Genomic DNA, 22,066 nt, shown 5'->3' with positions numbered 1-22,066 from the left:
ACTGCATGAGAACAACACAGAGAGGACTGTTGCATTTGCTTCAGGGACACTAAGTAATGCTGAGAGGAAATATTCAATCAAAAAAGAAGCACTTGCTTGTGTCTGCGCTACTGAAAAATGGAGAACTTACCTGTGGGGCCATATGTTCAAGTTGCGCACAGACCACAGCCCTTTGACGACGTTGCTCATCACGAAAGGACTGGGAAGAGCAGGATATCATATTGCTCGATGGTCTGCAAGACTACTCTCTTTCAATTATGAACTGGAATATAAGCCTGGAAACCAAATGTGGTCGCTGATTGCCTTTCTTGCCTGCCTTTGCCCTCACCAGATGGTCCACTGGAGGATGAGGATGTAGTAGTTGCGCTTATTACAAGCACTCTTACTGCAGTTACAAGAGAACAATTTCAAGCTGCTTGTTTAGCGTGTCCAATTCAACAAAAACTACGGGAATTTCTGACAGATGGCCCAGTAACCCTAAAAACCTTGACCCAGTTTTGCTGCTTATTTTAGAGTTCGGGATGAACTTTCTTTGCTTGATGGCTGTGTGCTACGAAGTACACACTGGCTACTTTGTTCCAGAAGAATTACAGTCAAAACTCATACACCTGGCACACGATACTTATCAAGGAATTGTCAGAACCAAACAATGACTATGGGATCTGTATTGGTGGCCAGGGATGGACTCTCCAACTGAAGCACTCAAAATCCTGTGTCACTTGCCAAGTGCATGATAAGACAGTAGTGACATGTACCCCTCCATTACAGCCTGTTCCTCTTCCTGAATCTGCATGGGGAAAAGTGGCGATTGACATTGTAGGACCCTTTGATACTGCTCCAAGTGACTGCCATTATGCCATCACTTTAATAGACTATTTCAGTAAATGGCCTGAGGTAGTGTCTACATCACAAATCTCTTCTGCTACAGTAATTAAGTTCCTCTCTTCAGTTTTTAGCAGGGAAAGTAACCCCAAAGAACTGGTTTCAGATAATGGTAGTCAATTTACTTTTCTGGAGTTTGAAACTTTTCTAGCAGAGAGGAACAGTTTACACAGAAGGTCATCCCTATATTACCCTCAAGCCAATGGGGAAATGGAACGGTTTAACAGAAGTTTGAAAGAGTTTGCAAATGGCTAAACTGGAAGGGCGATTGTGGATAGCCTTCACTACTGATTTCTTGCAAACATACCAGGCTACACAACATGCCACAATGCAAAGATCACCCACAGAGTTACTGCATGGGAAACAGATGAATACTAAACTGAACATTGCTGGATTGTTAAAGGCATGACCTGAGGCCCCAACCAAGGATGATGTGAGAAAAACAGTTGAACAGAACCAAGCAAAGTCTAAGGCTTTCACAGACAAGCGGCGGGGTGCTAAGGAACCAAAGTTTGAGTGTGGTTCCTTCGTTAGAATACGAAAACCTGGAATTTTACACAAAGGGGACCATAAATTCACAGCTCCTCTTACAATCATAGAGAAGAAGGGACCTTACACCTATTGACTTTCTGATGGGCGGGTATGGAATGCTTCTTATCTTGCACCTGCCTAAGCACCATGAGGAGATTATGCCAACATCCAGTCTGCATTGGACGACTTCACCGTAGTATCAACACAACAAGACATTGCACTGGAACCGGGGCTTGAGAGACGGCCTGTCAGACCCAGACGACCACCTGTCTGGACTAGAGACTATGTTATGTAGTATCTACAGTGTTTTCAGTGTAATATTTCTGCCAACAGTATAGTGTCTTGTTTCATATTTGTTCCTTGATTAGAACAACAGTGTTTATTTTAACTGGGAGAGTTTCTTAAGAGAGGAGGGAATGTGGTGTTTAGATGCTGCTTGTAATTATTAGAACTGGGAGCACTGGTTCTTGGGAGTCTGAAAGGACAGGAAACAGAAAGTGGGGAGGGGGAAGTTGAGGACGCGGAGTGAAAGCTACCGAGGGTGCAGCAGCAGCTTGGTAAAGAGGTTTCCACTTTAAAAATAAAGTCCTGTTGAACTTTGTTAGTACCTTGCCTGGTTGCTACAACACTAGGTCACAGAAGAATTCTTCCATCAACCTAGTGGTGTCTACACTGGGGCTTAGGTTGGCTTAATTACATCACACAGGGCATGACATTTTTCATAGCCCTAAGCGATGTAGTTAAGCTCTCCCAACTTTGTAGTGTAGACTAGCCTTAGGTCTTGAGCATCACCTCTGGAGCGAGGTGAGTTGAAATATGCCTCTCTGCTGTAGGGGGCAGTTTGCTCTCTCTTCCTCTGCAATTGGCTGTTGTGTGCTAGATTTCTGGGTTCCAAGAAATAAAGTATTTTTATGTTTGTTTTGTTTCTAACTTTCTGTGTATATGCTGGGATTATAAAGTGCATCTCTTGCTCTTAAAATTTTGGAAAAAAACAACACTCCAGGATAATATAATTGTCATAAATATAAAGGGAAGGGTAACCACCTTTCTGTATACAGTGCTATAAAATCCCTCCTGACCAGAGGCAAAATCCTTTCACCTGTAAAGGGTTAAGAAGCTAGGACAACCTCGCTGGCACTTGACCAAAATGACCAATGAGGAGACAAGTTACTTTCAAAGCTGGAGGGGGGAGGGAAACAAAGGGACTATCTGTGTGTGTGATGCTTTTGCTGGGACCAGAGCAGGAATGCAGGTCAGAACTCCTGTAAAGGGCTAATAAGCAATCTAGTTAGATATGCGTTAGATTCTGTTTTGTTTAAACGGCTGATAAAATAAGTTGTGCTGAATGGAATGTATATTCCTGTTTTTGTCTCTTTTTGTAACTTAAGGTTTTGGGATTCTCTATGTTTTGAATCTGACTACTCTGTAAGGTAGTTACCATCCTGATTTTACAGAGGTTTTTCTTTTACTTTTTCTTTAATTAAAATTCTCTTTTAAGAACCTGATTGCTTTTTCATTGTTCTTAAGATCCAAGGGTTTGGGTCTGTGTTCACCTATGCAAATTGGTGAGGATTTTTATCAAGCCTTCTCCAGGAAAGGGGGTGTAGGGCTTGGGGGGATATTTGGGGGGGGGAAGACGTCTCCAAGTGGGCTCTTTCCCTGTTCTTTGTTTAACATGCTTGGTGGTGGCAGCATAAGGTCCAAGGACAAAAGGTAAAAGTTTGTACCTTGGGGAAGTTTTAACCTAAGCTGGTAAGAATAAGCTTAGGGGGTCTTTCATGCAGGTCCCCACATCTGTACCCTAGAGTTCAGAGTGGGGAAGGAACCTTGACAATAATTAATTAATTAATATTGGTCAATAACTTGGCAGCACCTACAGGCCTCAGTCATGATCAGGCCCCCACAGTACTGGCTCCTGTTCAAACAGAGGACCAGCCCCTATCCGGAAGAGCTCACAATCTAACGGACTAGCATGTTATTAGAAGGACAGTGATAGCTAATGATCACAAGAAGTCATTTGCTTCCTGCGTGCTGTGTTTTTTTTTCAGTTTTTTTTTTTTTTAAATCTCTTGATATTTTCGAAGGCTGAGATTTGTTTATTACTGAAGAGCTACATGTTCTAATACATCCATTTACACCGATGGAAAAAGTGAGTGCCGCACACAATCCCCAAGGCAGCGTTCAAAATCTGAGCACAGGGAAGTTATGTTAACAGCCAATTTAAGAGCAAGGAAAGTGTCAGAGAGAGTCTGGTGATATTCAGTTAGCTGATGTGCCCTATAGGCAGACAGCATCTGGTCTACTCCTTCCTCCTCCGAAGCACCCCCAGTTCCAAGACCTGGGATCGCAACTCCATGCTTTCCCTATGTCTGTGCTGGTGTCTACTCCCTCCCCATATCCTCTTTCCATACCCATTTCAAGTCTCCATCTCCTCTGCATTTCTCTCCACACCCCATCAGTCTCCCACTCTCCTCATCCACCCATGCCTTCCGCTCCCAACACACTTCTGGCTTAGCTCTGCTGCTAAAACACCACACCCTGGAGCTTGAGCGTGTTAGATTCTGAGTTGGTGTACGCTGACTTCAGAATGATTCCTTACCCTAGAAAGGGAAGCAAAAGCTTGCTACAGGCCCGAGAAGATTAGAGCTCTCCTTTGCCACAAAGCCTACAAACCATCTGACAAAGGCTGTTCTGATGACCAATATTGTCTCATTGTTTCCTTGTATTCCCCCATCTGTCAGTATCCATCTGTTGCCCCTTTCCTCATCTTTGATTGCCAGCTCTTTTGTGAAAGTGCTGTTTTTTCTGTTCTGTGTTTGTACAGTGCTTAGCACAATGGGGTCCTTGTCCATGACCAGGGTGACAGGAATAAAAAAAATACAGAATATTTTACATGTATAGATTCCCTTTCATCCAAAGATGTCAAAGCACTGTAAAAAATGTTATAAAACCAAGTAGGACCCTCCAAAGAGAAATTATATGGTTACCTTAAAAAAAATCACACTTGCGTCTACACTGAAAACAGGATATGTGATTGCAGCATATTTAGACATACACAAGCTACCTGATCTAGTTAGTTTGATCGACGTTAGTTTGAGTAACAATAGCAACTGCAGCAGTTTGGGCGTCTTCACTGACTAGCCCCACCTGGACCCTGGCTATATACTCAAGCAGCTGCCGCCCATCCAGCCATGGCTTCACTGCTATTGTTACTCAAGCTAGCTTTGATCTAGATAAATAGACCAAAACTAGCTCGGACATGTCTACACATGCTGCAACCACACCTCCGCATTCAGTGTAAACAAACCCTTAGAGCTAGTCTACACTGGCAACGTTAAAGCGCTCTGCAGCAGTGCTTTAATGTGGCTTGTGTAGTCGCGGCGGAGCTCTAAGAGAGAGCTCTCCCAGCACTCTAAAAAACCCACCTCCATGAGGGGCGTAGCTCCCAGCGCTGGTACACTGTCTACACTGGCGCTTTACAACGCTGAAACTTGCTGCGCTCAGGGGGGTGTTTTTTCACCCCCCTGAGCAAGAAAATTGCAGTGCTGTAAAGTGCCCGTCTAGACAAGCCCTTACGGTTGTTACATGTAACATCTAGCATGACTGTAAGAGAGAGATTAAAGAAAAAACATTTTCTCTGTTTACTTTGTATATTTGACAGCACTAGTAGCTAGTCAGCTCCAGTTTCCCATGTCCTGCCAGTAGGGCTGGCCAGAAAAGAACATTTCCATTTCATGAAAAATGTCAAAGTTTCAGAATTTGTTTTTGTTCCTTATTGGGACAAAACTGAGACCTTTCAAAAAAAACAAACAAACAAAAAAAAAAAAACAACGTTGCCAAAAAAATAGAAGTGATCTTTTCAGGCAGGAACAGGGAAGAGAAAAAACATCTACAAGAAACATAAGGAAATGTGATTTTAAAACTACAAAATTAGAAGGAGGACTCGAGTACTGAAACTCGAGGCTATACCTGAAACTTTTAATTCTTTGTTTTAAAATTGACTAGATTTCAAGTTGAGGGAGGTGCCTTTTTAAAACAAAACAGGATCCACACAGATCAGTCAATAAGTTGGTTAAAAAAACAAAACAAAACAAAAAACAGTAGGTGGGTTTTATTTTCAGGAAGAATTAAAACAGATTAGAGATGTTTCCAGTCACTCTCGCAGTTTTATCTGAAGGCTCATGATATTTGATGCTTTTATTAAGGCCCAAGTTCCAGTTATGAAATTACCAGAGAATCTCAGCTTTCAGTTAAATATATACATAAATAAAACAAACCAAATCAACAAAATAAAAAATATATGCTTCTTTATAGCTATGGAGACAAGCTTGAAAATGTGATTTGAGTGGAATGTAAAGGCTGAAAAACCCATGCCTTCCTCCCCAATACCAATCTAGCAGTTACTCAGGTCTTTACTTAACCCTTACGTACCCCAACAACCTGCTATGGGTTTCAATCCGATTATCATCTGTGCAGTTCTTCCAGTGAAGAAAGCTTGCCTTTCATTTTACAGTTGGTCTTCTGATTTCCCAAAACCTAAACATTTCTGCTGCTGGAATGTTCATATTTTCAAATGGGAGATCTACATTTCCACGTAAAAGCAAAAACCTCTCCCTCTTTCTAATCTGAGTTATAAGGCATAGATCCTCATTAGTGCAGAAGATTTGTTTGTTTCTGGGAGTAACATTTTAATTTTTCTAACAAGCATTTCGGCCTAAAATTGTGATTTTACAGGAGTGAACGGCGCTCTTTGAAATTTTTAAAATGTCAGGCAGCTTCTTATCTATTTACATCCTCGTGCTGTAACATTTTGGCTTAGTTTATTGCAAATTATCTTTTACTGCTTCTACCTTCCGAGCGCTAGGAAAGATAGTTATACTTCTGGTAGGGAACAAGTGCAGAGGAGAATTCTCACATGGGTATTTAGAATCCCACTGTATAAACTATTATAGCATTGAATGTCTTCAAAAATCAAGTGGCAAATCAGCAGTGAATATCAATTATACATCTGCTGCATTTCAGAGGCAGATGGTACTTTAATTATATATCTAAAATGTTATGGACAATTTTCACCACCCCAGCTTCATTGAAATGGTGGCTTTAGCACCTAAAAATATCAACGCAAAGTACACATTTGATGACACATCACTACTAAGAAGTCACCCTTTTTTGAACAGGAATATTCCACCAATAAGCCAATAATAACCCCAAAGTCAAACAACGCACATGCCCACAGTCCTGTTACCCTCATCCATATGAGAAATTTTTACTGATTGAAACCATAGGACTACAATGTGAAGAAGGGTTGGACTGAGCTTTGTGTGTTGTAGTTTCTGACAACTATATTAGGCACTAAGAGAAGGGCCGACGTTTGCTCTTTATTACATTAGTTTAAATCAGAATTAACCTTACCGGGGAAAATGAAGTTACTCTGAATCCACACTCATGTAGCCAAAACCAGAATTTATCCCCAAGAGAATTAGGCTCCAAGCATGTTCCCATTGAAGTATATGGCAAAAATTCCACTGAAATCAACAGGCCTAGCACTGCAACCATCAATCAAAGAGTGGTCAATTGATATGGGACTACTTGTGTAAGTAAATACTGCTCAGGTCGATTAAAGGCTGCAGGAATGGGGCCAATGATGGCAAGATGACTCCCGCACTGTCTCTAAGAAACAAATTCTCAAAATTCTGTACATATACATTCTACTCACAAATAATAGAATTTGAGCACTGCTTGGAAAATATCCACCTGATTGCCCTCTTAGCAAGAGGTTAGTCATTAAATAAGACAGAAAGTATGTATTTTACATATATGGACTTTGGCAATAAAGTTATTATTGCCCATCAATGAGTCAATAATTCAAACACATCTAGGACTGAATTGTATTCTTCAGTTCCATTATATTATATTCCAAAAAACCCGTTTTCAGTCAGGCACACTTTGGCACATGTCCAAACTAGATCTCGAAAGTGTCCAGTGTGCACATTATGGGTATGCAGCTTGGCAGTGCTTAACTACACAGACATTTTTTACAAATAAATCTGAGGCTATACATGAAAAATGTCATGTGAAAGTATGTGTGTGGGCAGAGGTGTGTGAGCACACAGGTGTAGAAAGTTCAAAACTGCAACTTGTATTTGAAAGTGGCTTCTTCAAACTTAACCACAGGACCACTGTCAAAAATGCTGTAATGAGTGGCAACCCAAAGTTGGAGTGTTTGGAAGTGGATCCAAATCCAAACTTCCCCAATGTTCAGAGATGTCAGGATCTGGGGCTTGGTTTTGGGCCATCTCTAATTAACGTTCTTTTGCTGATCTTCCCTACCGCGTTGATTCACAACGTGCTAAATAATGAGTGGTCCCTAATGGAATTTAAATACTGCATCCAAAGGCAAGAAGCCTCTTATTCTAACCGAGAACTATTTCCCAGGAAAAAGCTGAATGTACATCCATCTAAGCTGACAAGAAGCTATTAAAAATGTGTTCACGCTATAAGAAGCACAGGCCTTCCAAAACAGAGACACAATTAATGAAATTACATGCATGTCCCATCGCAAGGCATGGGAAAGCAAACAGAAAGCATCCGCTACTGGATATACAAAGAAAATGAGAGATAAAGATGAGAGACCTTTACCTTCACTGAATCAGTGAGCATACAGGTGTTTGCAAAGTCTGCTTTGATACGGATGCAAAAAGTGATATTGGCTCCATCCAACGTGAAATCAACTTATGCTGTTTGATTAAGCTGCCTTTCTTGATCAGCACCTGACTCAAAAAAAAAAAAACTTAAGAGGGGAAAAAAATCTTAGCACGAATAAGTTGTACATCACACTTCAGTGCAATCATTGCTTGTGTGCTCTGTTGCTTTCCCCATCCTGGTCCCTATTTTGGCTTTTTAGGGATCATTGTAATCCATGAGTGCCCCCGTGCAGTCCCATTGCAAGAGCGGGGCCTTAGAGTAAGACAACTCTCTACCCTGAAGAGCTCAGCGCTAGGTTTTTAAAGGTATTTAGGTGCCTAACTTCCATGGGGCTATGCTCTTTTGAGCAGGAAGCCATCTTATGCTATGGGAGTTGCCTAGCACACTTCTGGACACTTGATGAACACAACCAAACAAGATACACCATCATTATTGTGCTGTGTTTAATGTAACAAATATGTAAAACCTTGGCCACCAGTGAACATGACTATCACCATTTTTAAAAGAAAGACGTTACTGTAATATGTTATCCTTACTCGATAGTTCTTACTGTAATTATTTTCAATTTTAAAAAAAGAATTCTTAGTTATTTCAGTGACTCTCAGGTTTCTTTTCAAGATATTATTTATCATCCTTCTTTCAGTGAGTTTAGGTTTGGTGAGAACCAGCTGGACAATTCTGGGTACTGTTTTATCCTCAGAACAGGTGGAACATGAGAAACAGTAGGACACGCTCCCCCAAAGCATTAATGTGCCTCAGCTCTGAGCTGGCGGGAAAATTTGTAGTGACTGTAGGATGATAGTTGGAACTGGAGAAAGGGTCAGGTTTCATGAGGGATCCTGTTTAGTGTGACACCAAGGGGTCTCAGGAATGCAAGCTGAGGCCAGGCTGCTAACACACACACACACACACACTAAATTTTCAGCATGTAAGACTGGCCAGTCAGAATGCTTAATAAAGAATTCTTTCCTACAAAGCTGTCTGCTGGATGCAGTGTTTATTGCTAATGAAACAGACATGAGATAACAGTTCAGTCTCCAGGGGCCACTCATTCCTCAGCCTACTGCTGAAATGCCTAACAAGAGTATGCCTTGTTGTAGTTGTTTTCGGGTTGTGGACACTTATCCACTAAGAATTGGAGTGAGATCAGACACAAAGAACATTTGCTTCTATCTACAACGGGCAGTGGCATCAGATGGAATAACGCAATTATTTAATTTAAATGTTTAAGACAACATGCCAAATTCTGCTCAAATTGATACCTGTATAAATGCTGAGTAAATCCATTAAAGTCATTATAAATCCAGAGTAATTGAGGGCACAATTTGCCCTGTATCGCTGAAGAGAGAAGAGAGTGGGGAAAAGGGTTTTAATACAGCTAATTTTCATGCTTTCCTATTACAGTAGCCTATACCATGGTAGAAATAATGACCTTGACTAGGCATGTCCCTGGCTACTACTGACCTAGGGTTAATGGCCCAAGGTATAATTTTAGGTTATCAACTATCATGGCCAATAATTAATTACCTGGAAATACATTGTCCTTTGACCATTAAGTTTCAATTATGTTCATATTATTCAGAATGAAAAACATTTCAACCACATTTATTGCAAAGCTGTGTCTCTGGCTTTACTTTAATACATTAGTTGCAAAAATCAAATGTATATTAGTCTGAACATTTGTTATACAACATTTCTCCATTAATGTTACCCAAGTTACTGGTAACTAAACCGGAGAGGCTTCAAGTCTTAGGATCACAGGCTGCCCGGAGATGGGAAATATGCTCAAAATGGATTTTGATATCTATATTACTGGAGCACCCCATAAAGGAGTTACTTTTTAGATATTTAACAGTTTAAAACTGGTTAGATGAGTTGGGAAGGGAGCAAGGGAGAACTCATTGTAGGGAACAATCCTTCACTGACAGAGAGAGAGAGAGTATTTTAGTTTTGGTAGCTCTAGCTGAGCACCAGATAAGGTAATTAAGAATTGTACAATTGTCCTTAGTGGATTCTGCTCTTTGCCTTTCCTACATTTGGCCGCTTTGTACCGTCTTGGCCATTGCAATTCTTTGTCTTCAGTTATCAAAGGAAGGGTCTTGCAAACAGGTGGGTTTTGTAACACACTCTGAAAAGAATTAAGCTTGGGCTCAATCTTATCTTCTCTGGTTGGCTGTTGGCATCATTCAAGGAAGCTTTGTCCCCAGCTCTTCTAGGTCCTTAAAGATTAGGACCAAGGACTGGAACTGGCACTGGAAGTGATCTACAATCCTTTCACCACTGCCTTTTATTTCTTTGAACTATAGCCAAACTGCCAGTTCTCATAACCTCATCAGCTTCTTGGGCTTCATTACTGAATGCCCCACCTTAATACCTTACACTTCAAACATCTTTCAGCAGTGCTTAAGGAACATTAGTTGTGTGCATTCATATCTGAGCCTCTTGGAGCATGAGATGCCCGTCCATATTGCTCAGGACAAGTGCATGCTATTATTTAACAGTTGGTTTGCCCCAAAAGGCCATGCTGACACCACAACATGTGCAGGAAGCATCTGCTCAATGTCAAGTGACAAGGGAATGGTATGAACATCTCATTTTACCTATTTTGAAAGAACAAACCATGCACTGATTTTTAAATTCATTCTTCTTTCTTAAAAAAAACCCCAAATAACTTTGATCCAGTGCTTCTTAATGACCCTTTAAAGCATGTTCTGTGCCATATACTGAGATCTGTTTATTCACATTTGTCTGTTTCAAGGGTCACTACAATCTTGATGGAGCAAGAGGTTTCAACGTGCAAAACTCTTCTTCTGGGAAATATATACAGCTTAGTCAGTCTGTTAACATGCTATGGGATAGTAAAAAAGATCATTTAAAAAGAGAAATAAGTTTAAACTTTTATTATGATTTCTTTTTTGGTATTATTTTATTGTCTTATACTTTGAAGCTTCTTCGAAGCCGAGGCAACCATTTTTGTTGCTGGCTAACTTCTCTAAAATGCAGCTCAGGTGGATTGATTTAAATCAATGTGATTTAAATCACCTCGTGAACTGAGTCAATTTAATTCATCGATTGTAATCAACTTGTCCATTTGTACTTCAGCTGTTTTCCCATTGGTTGATATAACCATTACAACATGTTGATTTACAACCAAATAGAGCATTTTACATCAGATTTAGTATATTTTTTTCTACCCTGGAGGATGCAACTATAATTATATATGTTTATTTAACCCATTATATAGCTTAATATTTTCAGATTCTAATGAATTAATTGTACATTTTAGTAAGTTAGAAAATGGTGAATGGTATATTGCTTATCTACTAGATAATTAATGTTTTGGTCACAATTTATGTCAATTTGCTTTAGGATTGTTAGGATGGTAACTGGAATTTAATTAAACACACAAAAACAGAATATAAAATGTATTTTTATTCAACAAAACAAGTCTTTAATACAGTACATGATCTATCGTGCCACATTTATAAAGCTTGACCTCAAAAGTTAGATTTTTTTTTAATATAGAAAAGCAGCCTTTAACTCAAAGATTTTGATGGAGGATCGTGGATTCAGCATTGTTATTTTTTATATAGGTGTTTTAGGAGATTAGAATAAATTTAGGCCTTAACATATTTTGTATTAAATTCATTTTAATTAGTTTTATTTTTAAAAAAGAAAAACATACTGTAATTTACATAATAAAATCAAAATAATCTGATTTAAATTTTAAAAATCTGTTTATTTTTTTCAAAAAATATACATTTTTATTGACCCTAAAGCTAATATAAGTGGCTGAAATATAGTTGCCAGATTACAGAGACTTGCACATTCACTGTATTTATTGAGAAGTAACCATACAGAAATTTTGGAACTCCCTATACTGTGACTGGTTCATATCATTAGCCAATTGGAATAAATACTTTTCATTGTATTGAGAAATAAGTGTAGAGTTACTATGGAAATAAGGACTTGTCTACACTTACCGGAGGATCGACGCTGTGATGATCGATGCATCGGCAGTTGATTTAGTGGGTCTAGTGAAGACCCACTAAATCGACCACCGATCGCTCTCCTGTTGACTCCTGTACTCCATTTGGTCAAGAACAGTAAGGGGAGTCGACGGGAGAGCGTCTCCCATTGACGTTGCATAGTGCGGACTCCGCGGTAAGTAGATCTAAGCTACGTCGATTTGAGTTACGCTATTCACGTAATTCAAATTGTGTAGCTTAGATTGACTTTTCCCTTTAGCGTAGCAAGCCCTAAGACTTGCATAGCCAGAGTTCAGGGAATTGAATAACTACAGTAAGTAAAGACTGGACTGTTACACACATGAAACTGAAATATTTTGGATGAAATAATATAAATTACAGAATAATTTATTATTATGTCTTGGGGATAAATCAACACTGTCAAATTAACAAATAATCAATTTTTGTTTAAAAAATATACTCTGAGAACTTTCATTGTCAATACACCAAGTGATCCATCCATGCTGCTAATTGACCACTTGTCTCTTAATTGTATAGAACCTCACATTAATCATACTGAAAGCCTACTCAAATGCCCACTAACTCATTCCCAGAAACATCCAATTTCTATAATCTCATACAAAATTGATGACTATGTCTTGGACAAAAAATAAATAACAATTAAAAAAAAAATCTTCCCAGTCATTCTGAATGAGTGGTTGAAAAATGTTCCTGAAATGAAAACCACCACCTTATCCTTAGTAAACATCATCAAATTAGCATTCTGTTTTGTGCCTGGATTTGAGCATGGTAATAAAGGGGAAAAGTCAGGCATGGAAACATTGCCATCTGCTCATTCACACTTTAAAAACCACATGTGCAAAAAAGAAAGAAAAGGAAATCAATCACATGTGCTGTAACAGAATTACAATGGTAATAATTTCATCATTCTCCAGCTAAAATAGCACAGGTATCACATAACAGATCCCATCACAAGGAGGCTAATTGCAATCCAAGGATTCAACCTGACTGAGTTGAATTAAGTGGCTTCTGTATTTGTAATATTAACATCCTGGCCTCTTTCTTTCACCAGTTTACACTGCGAATGGAGCCTCGATATCACTGTGGTGAGCGTTTCAGAATTACACAAAAATAAATGAGGGCCAGAGTCCAGGCCTGGAGGGGTAATTAGGAGCAAGCATTATAGAGTTTAAGGCCGGAACGGACTACCAGATCATCTCATCTGGCTTCCTGTTTATCACAGGCCATCCACACAACCCAGCGCCTGCACACTAAACCCAACAACCAAAATTAGACCAAAGTGTTATATAAAATGCTGGGCGTCGGCCACTCCCCTCCTCCCCCCCTGAGCAGCTACTTGACTCCTCCGCCCCCATCCTCCAACACATCAACCAGCAGAGCTGGCCTGTAGGGAGGGTGATCTTGGAACTGTGCAGCTACACATCAGCTCATGCCCAAGGCTTGTGGTAAAACCACAAATTAGTATATTTAGTAAAAGTACCTGCAAGAAGAGGGGTCCTGGTGCATGACTGGGACTCTCAGGTGCTATGATTATAATAAGCGCTATGTGATCACCTGGTCTGGTGATTTCATTTCACCCTTTCAGATTTGAATTTGAAACAGTGGCATGAGAGGGTGAAAAGGCAGCTGCTGGCCTGATTCTAGGCAATATTGCACTATCCATTTCTAAGCAACAGAATGTTCTCCTTACAAACTGATGACACAGTGTTGTCCTCCAACGGGTGCTGAAGACCCCCTGAAGTCAAATGAGGACTGCAGGTGCTTCTGCATTAAGCCCTGTGTAGAAACAGCTGTGTGCTTTTCGCTTGCTTGAAAGGAAAGAGGCAGCTCAGATCTACATCCGAGGGGCTGAGGTCACTTAATTGGTAGGTAGAGGTCAGAGCCACAAGGTTAAAATGTCATGTGCTTGTTACATATACTGAGCGAGGGTAGTAAACAGTGAGATAATTTCAACCTGAGAAGTGACACTTACAGTTAGATAGTGAATGAGCTCACCCTTCTTTTGTAACACTGCTTCTCCCAAAGGCATTAATATGATCCTCCAAACCAAGCTGTCTTGCCATAGATGTAACGGGCACAGCCTGAATAGTATAGAATACATTTCCTTCAGTTCAGGGATCTAAATTTGGGCTCTGTGGTCCAGCATCTACATGCCCAAAACTTGCGTTGCACATGGAAGCTGGGTAGGCTGCTAACTACCCAATTTGCACTCACGAGGATGGGTTTAGTGGATGTAAATTTAGCCGTCCATCTGTACCCTATGTTTATGAAGAGTCAAAGCTGTTATCAAGACCAATACCTCTAAAGCCAGCAAAAGCAGGCATTGCATTTTATATGTTTGGTAGCAATAATAAGCACTACTACTCCTATATAAAGGCCTTTCAGCACAAGGGCCAGCCCTTGAGGTTTGTGCCTTTCACTTCAACAGAAGTAAGATCAGGGCCAAACATTCTGAAGTGTTTGAGAGACTCTGAAGAGTTAAGTCTAACTTCTGAGAGGGAAGTATTATTCCCTTTTTAAAAAGGGAGAAGTCGAGGCACAGAGAAACAGGCCCTGGGATTTTCAAAGGAACCTAAAGGAGTTGGAACCGAGCGCCCATTGATTTAGTGCAATTCAGGCACCTGACTGCATTCAGCTCCTTTGAAATAGCCTATCTTAAGTAGGAAATTCACAAAAATACTGGAGTGGAACCAAGGTATCCTGAATCCTACCTTGTGCCTCAGCATCCTCCATTTATAATGTAACTGGATATTATAGATAGGTGTTGTCAGTGTTATTTTTATTTCATAGTGTTAGTGATGTTTTAAACCTTACAAAGCCCTTTGGGACAAAAGATGCCTCTATAAACACAAGCGATTGTCGTTACTATTGTACTAAGATATACGTGATTTCTAAATGGAACATTATTTAGGGAGGGCTGACATTTATTATTGATCATTTATGTAGCCCTAGAAGGTATTAGAAGGTTAAGTCCAACAGTGACCATGAGGGGCTCAGATACTATGGTAATGGGGGCGAAATAAGCACCTCAGTGTAACCATCGGGGGCTTACCTAGGTTCCTGGGTCTCTGTGCGCTAACAACTCAGGGGGACGCACTGTCCTGGGGAGGAAAGGGGGGCCAAGGGCAGATTCAGAGTCTGCTAGGCACCCAAGTGAGTGAGACACTATTCTGAGGGACAGGGGCCCTGCCAGCTTGGGGGAGGATAGCAGGTGTGGCTGGATGGCCACCAGTGCACCTCATCAGGGGAGGGGTAGTGTCTGAAGGAAAGGAGCGGGTAGAGTCAAATGATTGACAAGTAAAAGCCTCAAAAGAGCTAGCCTGACCAATAGGAAGTGAGATGTGCCGTCTGGGAGCCATAGGTGCCGAGTTTCTAATCTGCCAAGGGGTGCTCCCCCCCGGCGCCACCCCTTCCCTCAATGCCCCAACTCCGCCCTGCTTCTTCCCACCCCTGCTCCACCTCTGCCCTGTCTCTTCCTGTCCCACCCTCTCCCCTGAGCACGCTGCATACTCGCTCCTCCCCTCCGCCCTCCCAGTGCCTCCAGACATCGCGAAACAGCTGATCCGTGGCAGGTGATAGGCACTGGGAGGGAGGGGGAGGCACTGATTGGCAGGGCACACCGGTGGGCAGGAGGCACTGGGGGGAGGGGGAGGTTCTGATGGGGGGCTGCCAGTGGGTGCTAAGCACCCACCATTTTTTCCCATGGGTGCTCCAGTCCCGGAGCACCCTTGGAGTTGGTGCCTATGCTAGGAGCATTGAGAGGGGGAAGCCCAGAAAGGGTAGGAGTTACTGTGGGAAAGCTCATGAGTCTCAGGGTGCATGCAGGGATCCCCCTGAGAACTGGCCTCTGGGTATCTGGAAGCAACGGCCCTCAGCTTGGTCCTTTCCCTCTTCAAGGTGGCTCCCAGTTTAAAGAGCTTTGTTGGGAAAACTCCCCACCCAGGCAGGCTGAGTTAGTGCTTCTCTGCCTTAGGTGAAATCAGCCTCTACTGCTCTGGCAGCTAGCTTAGGGCTGCCCTACTACTGTGAGTTTATCTGAGCTCTAGGGGAGGATGTTTAGAGGAGTTTTGTATCTGCACCTGACCCCTGCATCCCTTTGTGGTGAGGGGAAATCTTGGGACAAGAAGCAGCCTTATTCCTGCATGAAGAGGATCCCTGCCAGCTGTGATCATCACTTATTCAGCAGTGGTCGGCAGTGGCTGAGGAGTCAAGATCCATCTCTGAACTGAAGAATCATTGATGGACTTGTGAATGGACCATCTTTTAGATGGTCAGGGAAATTGTCTGGGAGACTCCCTGATCTGTGTCCTCAAACCAGGGGCTGAAGGTTTGGGGATTTTATTACCTGCAGCCTATTAAATCCATGGAAGGACTTACCATTTTATCCCACGTGAGAATCTTTTGGGTTGTACTGAATGAAGTCAGCTAGGTTGCTTATTGCTGCTACAGAAGATATTGTTGTCACGAGTTATCAAGGGCCCCTACAAAATACATGTACAAACAGGAGACTAATTGTTTGGTTTGCAATATCAGGTCATGTGACAGGGGAAATTCACGGGTATTATCGGCATGGCCACCAGTGAGCGTGAGAGTAGTGGTTTACCCTGTTATGTTATATTTACTTCCTGTTTAGTATAATGACTGTGTTGCATATATTGTATGTGGTTGTGTTATTGTAATTTTCCTTCCAAGCTGCCCTGGTGACCCTGCCCGGAAGGAGCGAGGGGGGTGGAGGCACCACCAACTAAATTCATATGGGAAGAAACTAAAGAAGTTACACCCTGCTGGGCTGGAGGTGGGATCCAGAAGAACCAGGTCTGTCCATCAAAACCTGTAAGGAGATTGGCGCTAAAAGAGATATCCAGGCAGATAGGGTTGCTACATTAGCTAGATAAGAGGCAGTGAAGATAACACGAGGGGAAGCAGGAGACGAAAGCTCAGATGTGAACGGAAGTAGGGCCCACCACGCCCTTGCTGAGGAGAAAGAGAAGCTTCATCGTGAGATACAGGGGAAGCAGAGCCAATGGAAAGGTGAGTGACATGACAGGAGGAGATCATTTTGTGCAGCAGCATTTTGGCTTAACTGCTGAGGACAGCTGTGGTTGATGCCTTCCCATTCTGAACCTCTGCAGTCAATCAGTGCATATTAAAAGGTGTTTTAACCTATGGTACTCTAAAGGTCACATCCCTGAGAACTAATTGTATGAAATGCTGTGATGCTGTCTCAACAGAAACCAGGTAACATAACTTACTATGTCATTAAACCCCCCATGATCAATACCTGTCTGCTGCTTTAAAACATTGCAGCAGACTGATCAGATGAACATAAAATTTGTACTGTTGTTGCATCAGTGCTAAAGAGCCTGACACAGAAAATGCAATGGCTTGTCTGGGATGAAGATACACATGCTCTTACACCCTTATAATGCTCACTCCTCCTGGAACACAGAGGCTGATGCAACCTGGACACTAGTGATCAGGTGATCCTACAGATAAAATTGCTGATGCTCTGTAGCAGGCTACTTCCTCGGTTCCAGATGAAGTGACACTGCTTGTCTGTTGCAATCTGTGCAGCTTGGTAACATGAATTCTGCAAGGCAAGGCACTGCCCAGGCTCAAGTCATTTCTAATAATGAAGGATCATTGCCAAGAAATAAGGGATTCACATTTAAACTTTTCAGTCTGTTCCCATTTGTATTAAATGTAACAACTCTACAGCAGGAAAAACCCAATTTGGATTTGTGTAAAAAAGCCCTTTCACTGGGCCTCTTCCCTGACTCCTGTCTATAGGGGAAAGTTGCACCAGTTGAACTTGAATCTGTTTTTAAACCAATTTATTTAAGCTAGTTCTAGCCTGTGTGGACATGATTATTTTGATGTAAAAGCAGACAAAAAGACAGTCCCTATGGGGCAAGGGCTGTCTTTTTGTTCTGTGTTTGTACAGGCCCTAGCACAATGGGAGTCCTGGGTGTATCACTGGGGCTGCTAGGCACTAGTGCTACACAAATCAATAAATAAAAATAATAATAAACTGAAATAAGACTGTCCACACAAGGTTTGCACTGATTTAACTAGATCACACCATTAGTTAAACCTTGTGCAGACCAGGCCTGCCTGCCTGCCTTTCCTTAATCTGTGAGCCCCTTGGGGCATACTCAACTGGTACATATGGGAAGTGCCTAGCATGCCGTGGGCATGACCACAAATGATAATTTTCCATGACAATTGCCAGTGGCATTTGGGAAAGCAGTATGGTCCAGTGTTTGGGTCATCTACATTCCCATATCTGCCACTGACTTACTGTGTGTATGAGCTTGGGCAAGCCCATTAACTGCCTTGATTTCCCTATCTGTAAAATAGGGATAACATCACCACCTTAGGTAAATGCCTGGAGATCTCCAGTTGGAAGAACCATTTAAAGGCTAAGTAGTAGTAGTCTTATAGCATGCACAGAGAAGTAACCCCTCTCCAACAGCACTGCTTTTGTGCCTGAAAAAAAAATGGATGGTGGAACCCTTGAGGCACACATTACTGATGGGAAAGTGTGGTACTGAAAATGTTTAGAAAAGGTTCCCTTGATGTGGATAGCCCACCACAGCATTAAGAGCTATTTCCTGAAGGTGAAGGGTTTAATCCTTTTAGTGTAGGGGAATTCGGAGAAAAGGTTTCATTACAGCAGGATGATGTAGGTATTTGTTACTGACCCAAGGGCAGGCTGCTCAAGCATGCATTTTAAATAGAGCCAAAGGCGGGGATTCTGATTGGTGGCTACATCTCGTCATACACCAGAAAACAAAACAAAACAAAACAAACAGCAGAGGCAAAAGGGCAGTGGAATTTTTTTAGCTACAAATCTTCATCCCATTCAGAATACGCCAGAACAACACCCCTTTGCACAGAAGCCCCAGAGAGACATTTGAACCTAGAAGCTTGGGGCATTTGTTACTGAGTTTCAATGCATATTTCCCTGTCCCAGCACTATATCAACCCTCTAAACAGATTGCCAGAAGGGTTAGAAACTAAGACTTTCAGATCCATGGCACACAACCCTATCACTTGAGCTAAAGGAGTAGCTCCAATAGCTGGTAGCAGTATTGGGCAGTTATGCACTAGCGAAGTAGCCACTAAAGGGATCTACACCACAAAATTTGCCGATATGTTACATACAGGTGCATGAGAATTGAGATAACAGAAGCTGCAGGATATTTAGAGATTAGATGCACAGTGAACTGCAGAAAATAGTACTGCAAGGTAGAATACAGGATACATATACATGTGGGCATGCCTTGTTGTGCACAGAGCCGTAGAAACTCAGATTTTTGGGTGCACATTTTTCAGGCAGCTTTGCACAGTGACAGAATTTCACCCAACACACAGAACTTGTTAAAAGAAATAAAACAAGGTGGGGGGTAAATTGGAAAGATAAAAATACAGGCTGAGAATTAAGATAGAATGAAAACAAAATAAATAATTCCTCCTACAACTATTTGCACTGACTGCTTTAGAAACTGGGGACCTTTTAGTATATCTGTGAAAGGTCAGAGGCAGGGAAAAGGAAGAGACCATTTAAAAAGCCTGGGAGAGATGGAAGAAAGAAAGGGCAGCCTGTATAGCACATTAGTCTCCAACAAATATAAAAACAAATCATCAGTACATTTAATAGCGTATTTAGGGTTTCAAGCAACAGACATAAGATTTGCCCTTCTCAGCTTGACCTTTGTTAACAACTCAAGACGCTACAGACCTATTATCGTGCAGCATCCCCTTGATAAACTCATCATGTCTGCAAATGCTATGTTCCAGGAGACATTCCCTTTCTTAGTCAGAAAGCAAAGATCAATATATATATATTGCACTTGCTCTTTGCTTGTAAAAAGCCTCTTGTGGAAATGTTACGGAGACATTTGGACACAAACAAATCCAGCAGAGATCTTACACTAAAATTCCTTCTTATGCTGCAGCATAGAAAATGGCAACACAAATGATTTTTAAAAAAGAGAGAGAGAGATTGAAACAAAAATAAAGCTTAACATCCACCTCTGATGCCACCAAAGGTTTATTTTAATTGCAGCAAGATACCATTATTTTCCTGGACTCAGCCACCACGTTTTATGCTAAATAATCTTCTTTGAAATATTATAAATCTGCAGAACTTTTAAAAGTAGGTCAGTAGCGCAACATGTAGTAAATGTCTCATATAAACACTAGCCATTTCTCTCTACAGGTTGTAGTCAATATCACGTCCAGCATACTCATTAGCTAGTCAAGTGACTATTCACTGGTTTACCAAATGATGATAACAGCATCATCTCTAAGCATCCATTCATTGTTAAAGACATATGTACATGGATTGATGGGGGAAAAGACTCCTTGGCATTTAGCTGTCTTGCAATTAGCAAGGAAAAAATGAGAGAAAGCAGAAGGAAGAAAAGACAGATTTTAGATTCTCATATGATGAACTATGTGGAAGTCTCTACAGGTTGGGATAAACCAAGATGCAAATATACCTGTATATTAAAGGCATTTCAAAATATGAACATTATTAGTGGTCAATATGCTTAAAACCACCATCAGAGGAATGTTTCTATGTATGTTCCAAATGAACTCATTTTCAAAGTTCTCCAGGACCTGTTAAAGAAAAGCATGTAGTCAACACGGTCTCTCAATGATTTTCTGCTCAGGATCCATGCAATCTCCCCACCAGCCCCTCAATAAGCTCCATATTTCAGCAAGCACTTACCATCAACAAGCTAAGAGCAGATTCTGGAGCACGCTGAACAGCCATAACCTTCTCTTCCTACATACAAATCCTCCCTCGGATTTGGTCAGCCTTCGGCCCTGTATCACAGCAAAGCATCCAGCAGCACCTACAGCAAGCTACAAAAATAGAAATCCAGAATCAGGGTCAGATAGCATTTTCCTAGAGATGGAGTAGGAAAAAAAAACAAACAACAACCACCCCTTCTCAATCCAGGAAAAAAGCTGAAGCTAGGCCAAATTTTACACTAGGGGGAGGAGAGAAATGGAATGGAGAGCCTGCTGGAAGAATGAGATATCGGAAGCTGCAGGATATTTAAAGATTAGATGTACAAAGCTACAGTAAGCTGCAGGAACACAAGACTCATATCAAACACCTACATGAGAGGTTAGAATACAGGATACAACACTCTCCCTCCCCCACACACCCACCATATTGAATACGATTAATTGATTTAATTGTCATTATCTTTATTGTGGATAAAGCAGCAATATCCCAGACTCTCTGCTCCTTCCCCCCGCAGTACTGATGCAGAAACAATGCTAATAAATATCACAACATACCGCTTCCAAAACGGGCAATTTTCTTCTCTCTTCTCATAAAAACCTGCTCCTCTCTTTGGAAAGCAGACGTCTGCATAATACAGACATGAGCAATGAACGAGAGGAGCAGAACCAGGAAGCGCCAGGCATTCACTTGAGAGCAACAATTACCTTTATCATATTCGAGTGAGAACTGGGTTATGCACTGACCCTTTTCACCTTACCCAAAAAAATAAAATCTATTTCTCCTCCTCTCCAAATGGACTCAGCTCCCTGTGGAGCTAACACACTTACTAGAGACATGTAATTACATAGCCTGGTCTGTTAGCGCTCTGATCACACTGGCTGTACCACATGCAAACAGCAGAGCCAGGAATCTTCCCCCCCCCCCGACACTCCCCTCCATAAGGCTACATGTTAGGATCCCCTGTGGAGCGTCTACAGCTCAGACAGACGTCGAAGGCTAATTGTGGGGATGGGAGACTGTTAAGACACAAGACAAATTAGCCTGAGAAGAAGCCACTTGTTTAAATATCGGATTTAAGTGAAAGAGATTGGTTTTCACAGAACTTTAGAAAATAAAGCATTCTATTGTGAAGGCCACCAGTTTAAAGTGTCAGCATATCAAGGTAATTATC

At 41.4% G+C, this 22,066-nt stretch overlaps 1 protein-coding gene across 1 annotated transcript in view; it reads right to left on the bottom strand.

Annotated features, from left to right (window-relative positions):
- The window catches only part of FRMD4A (FERM domain containing 4A), a 552,335-nt gene extending 530,570 nt beyond the window's left edge, over window positions 1-21,765 (bottom strand). Inside the window, exons 1-2 of the mRNA XM_074942603.1 lie at window positions 21,450-21,765; window positions 20,869-21,005 (exon numbers count right to left, since the gene is read on the bottom strand). Coding sequence (XP_074798704.1) covers window positions 20,869-20,913 — 45 coding nt within the window. The 5' untranslated portion in view covers window positions 20,914-21,005; window positions 21,450-21,765. The remainder of the gene's footprint in view (window positions 1-20,868; window positions 21,006-21,449) is intronic.
- Between the last annotated feature and the right edge of the window lie 301 nt (window positions 21,766-22,066).

Source organism: Natator depressus, chromosome 1, assembly GCF_965152275.1.
Source record: "Natator depressus isolate rNatDep1 chromosome 1, rNatDep2.hap1, whole genome shotgun sequence".
Taxonomy (NCBI): domain Eukaryota; kingdom Metazoa; phylum Chordata; order Testudines; family Cheloniidae; genus Natator; species Natator depressus.
Note: the sequence above shows the minus strand (reverse complement) of the source record. Positions and strands in the feature narration are given on the sequence as shown.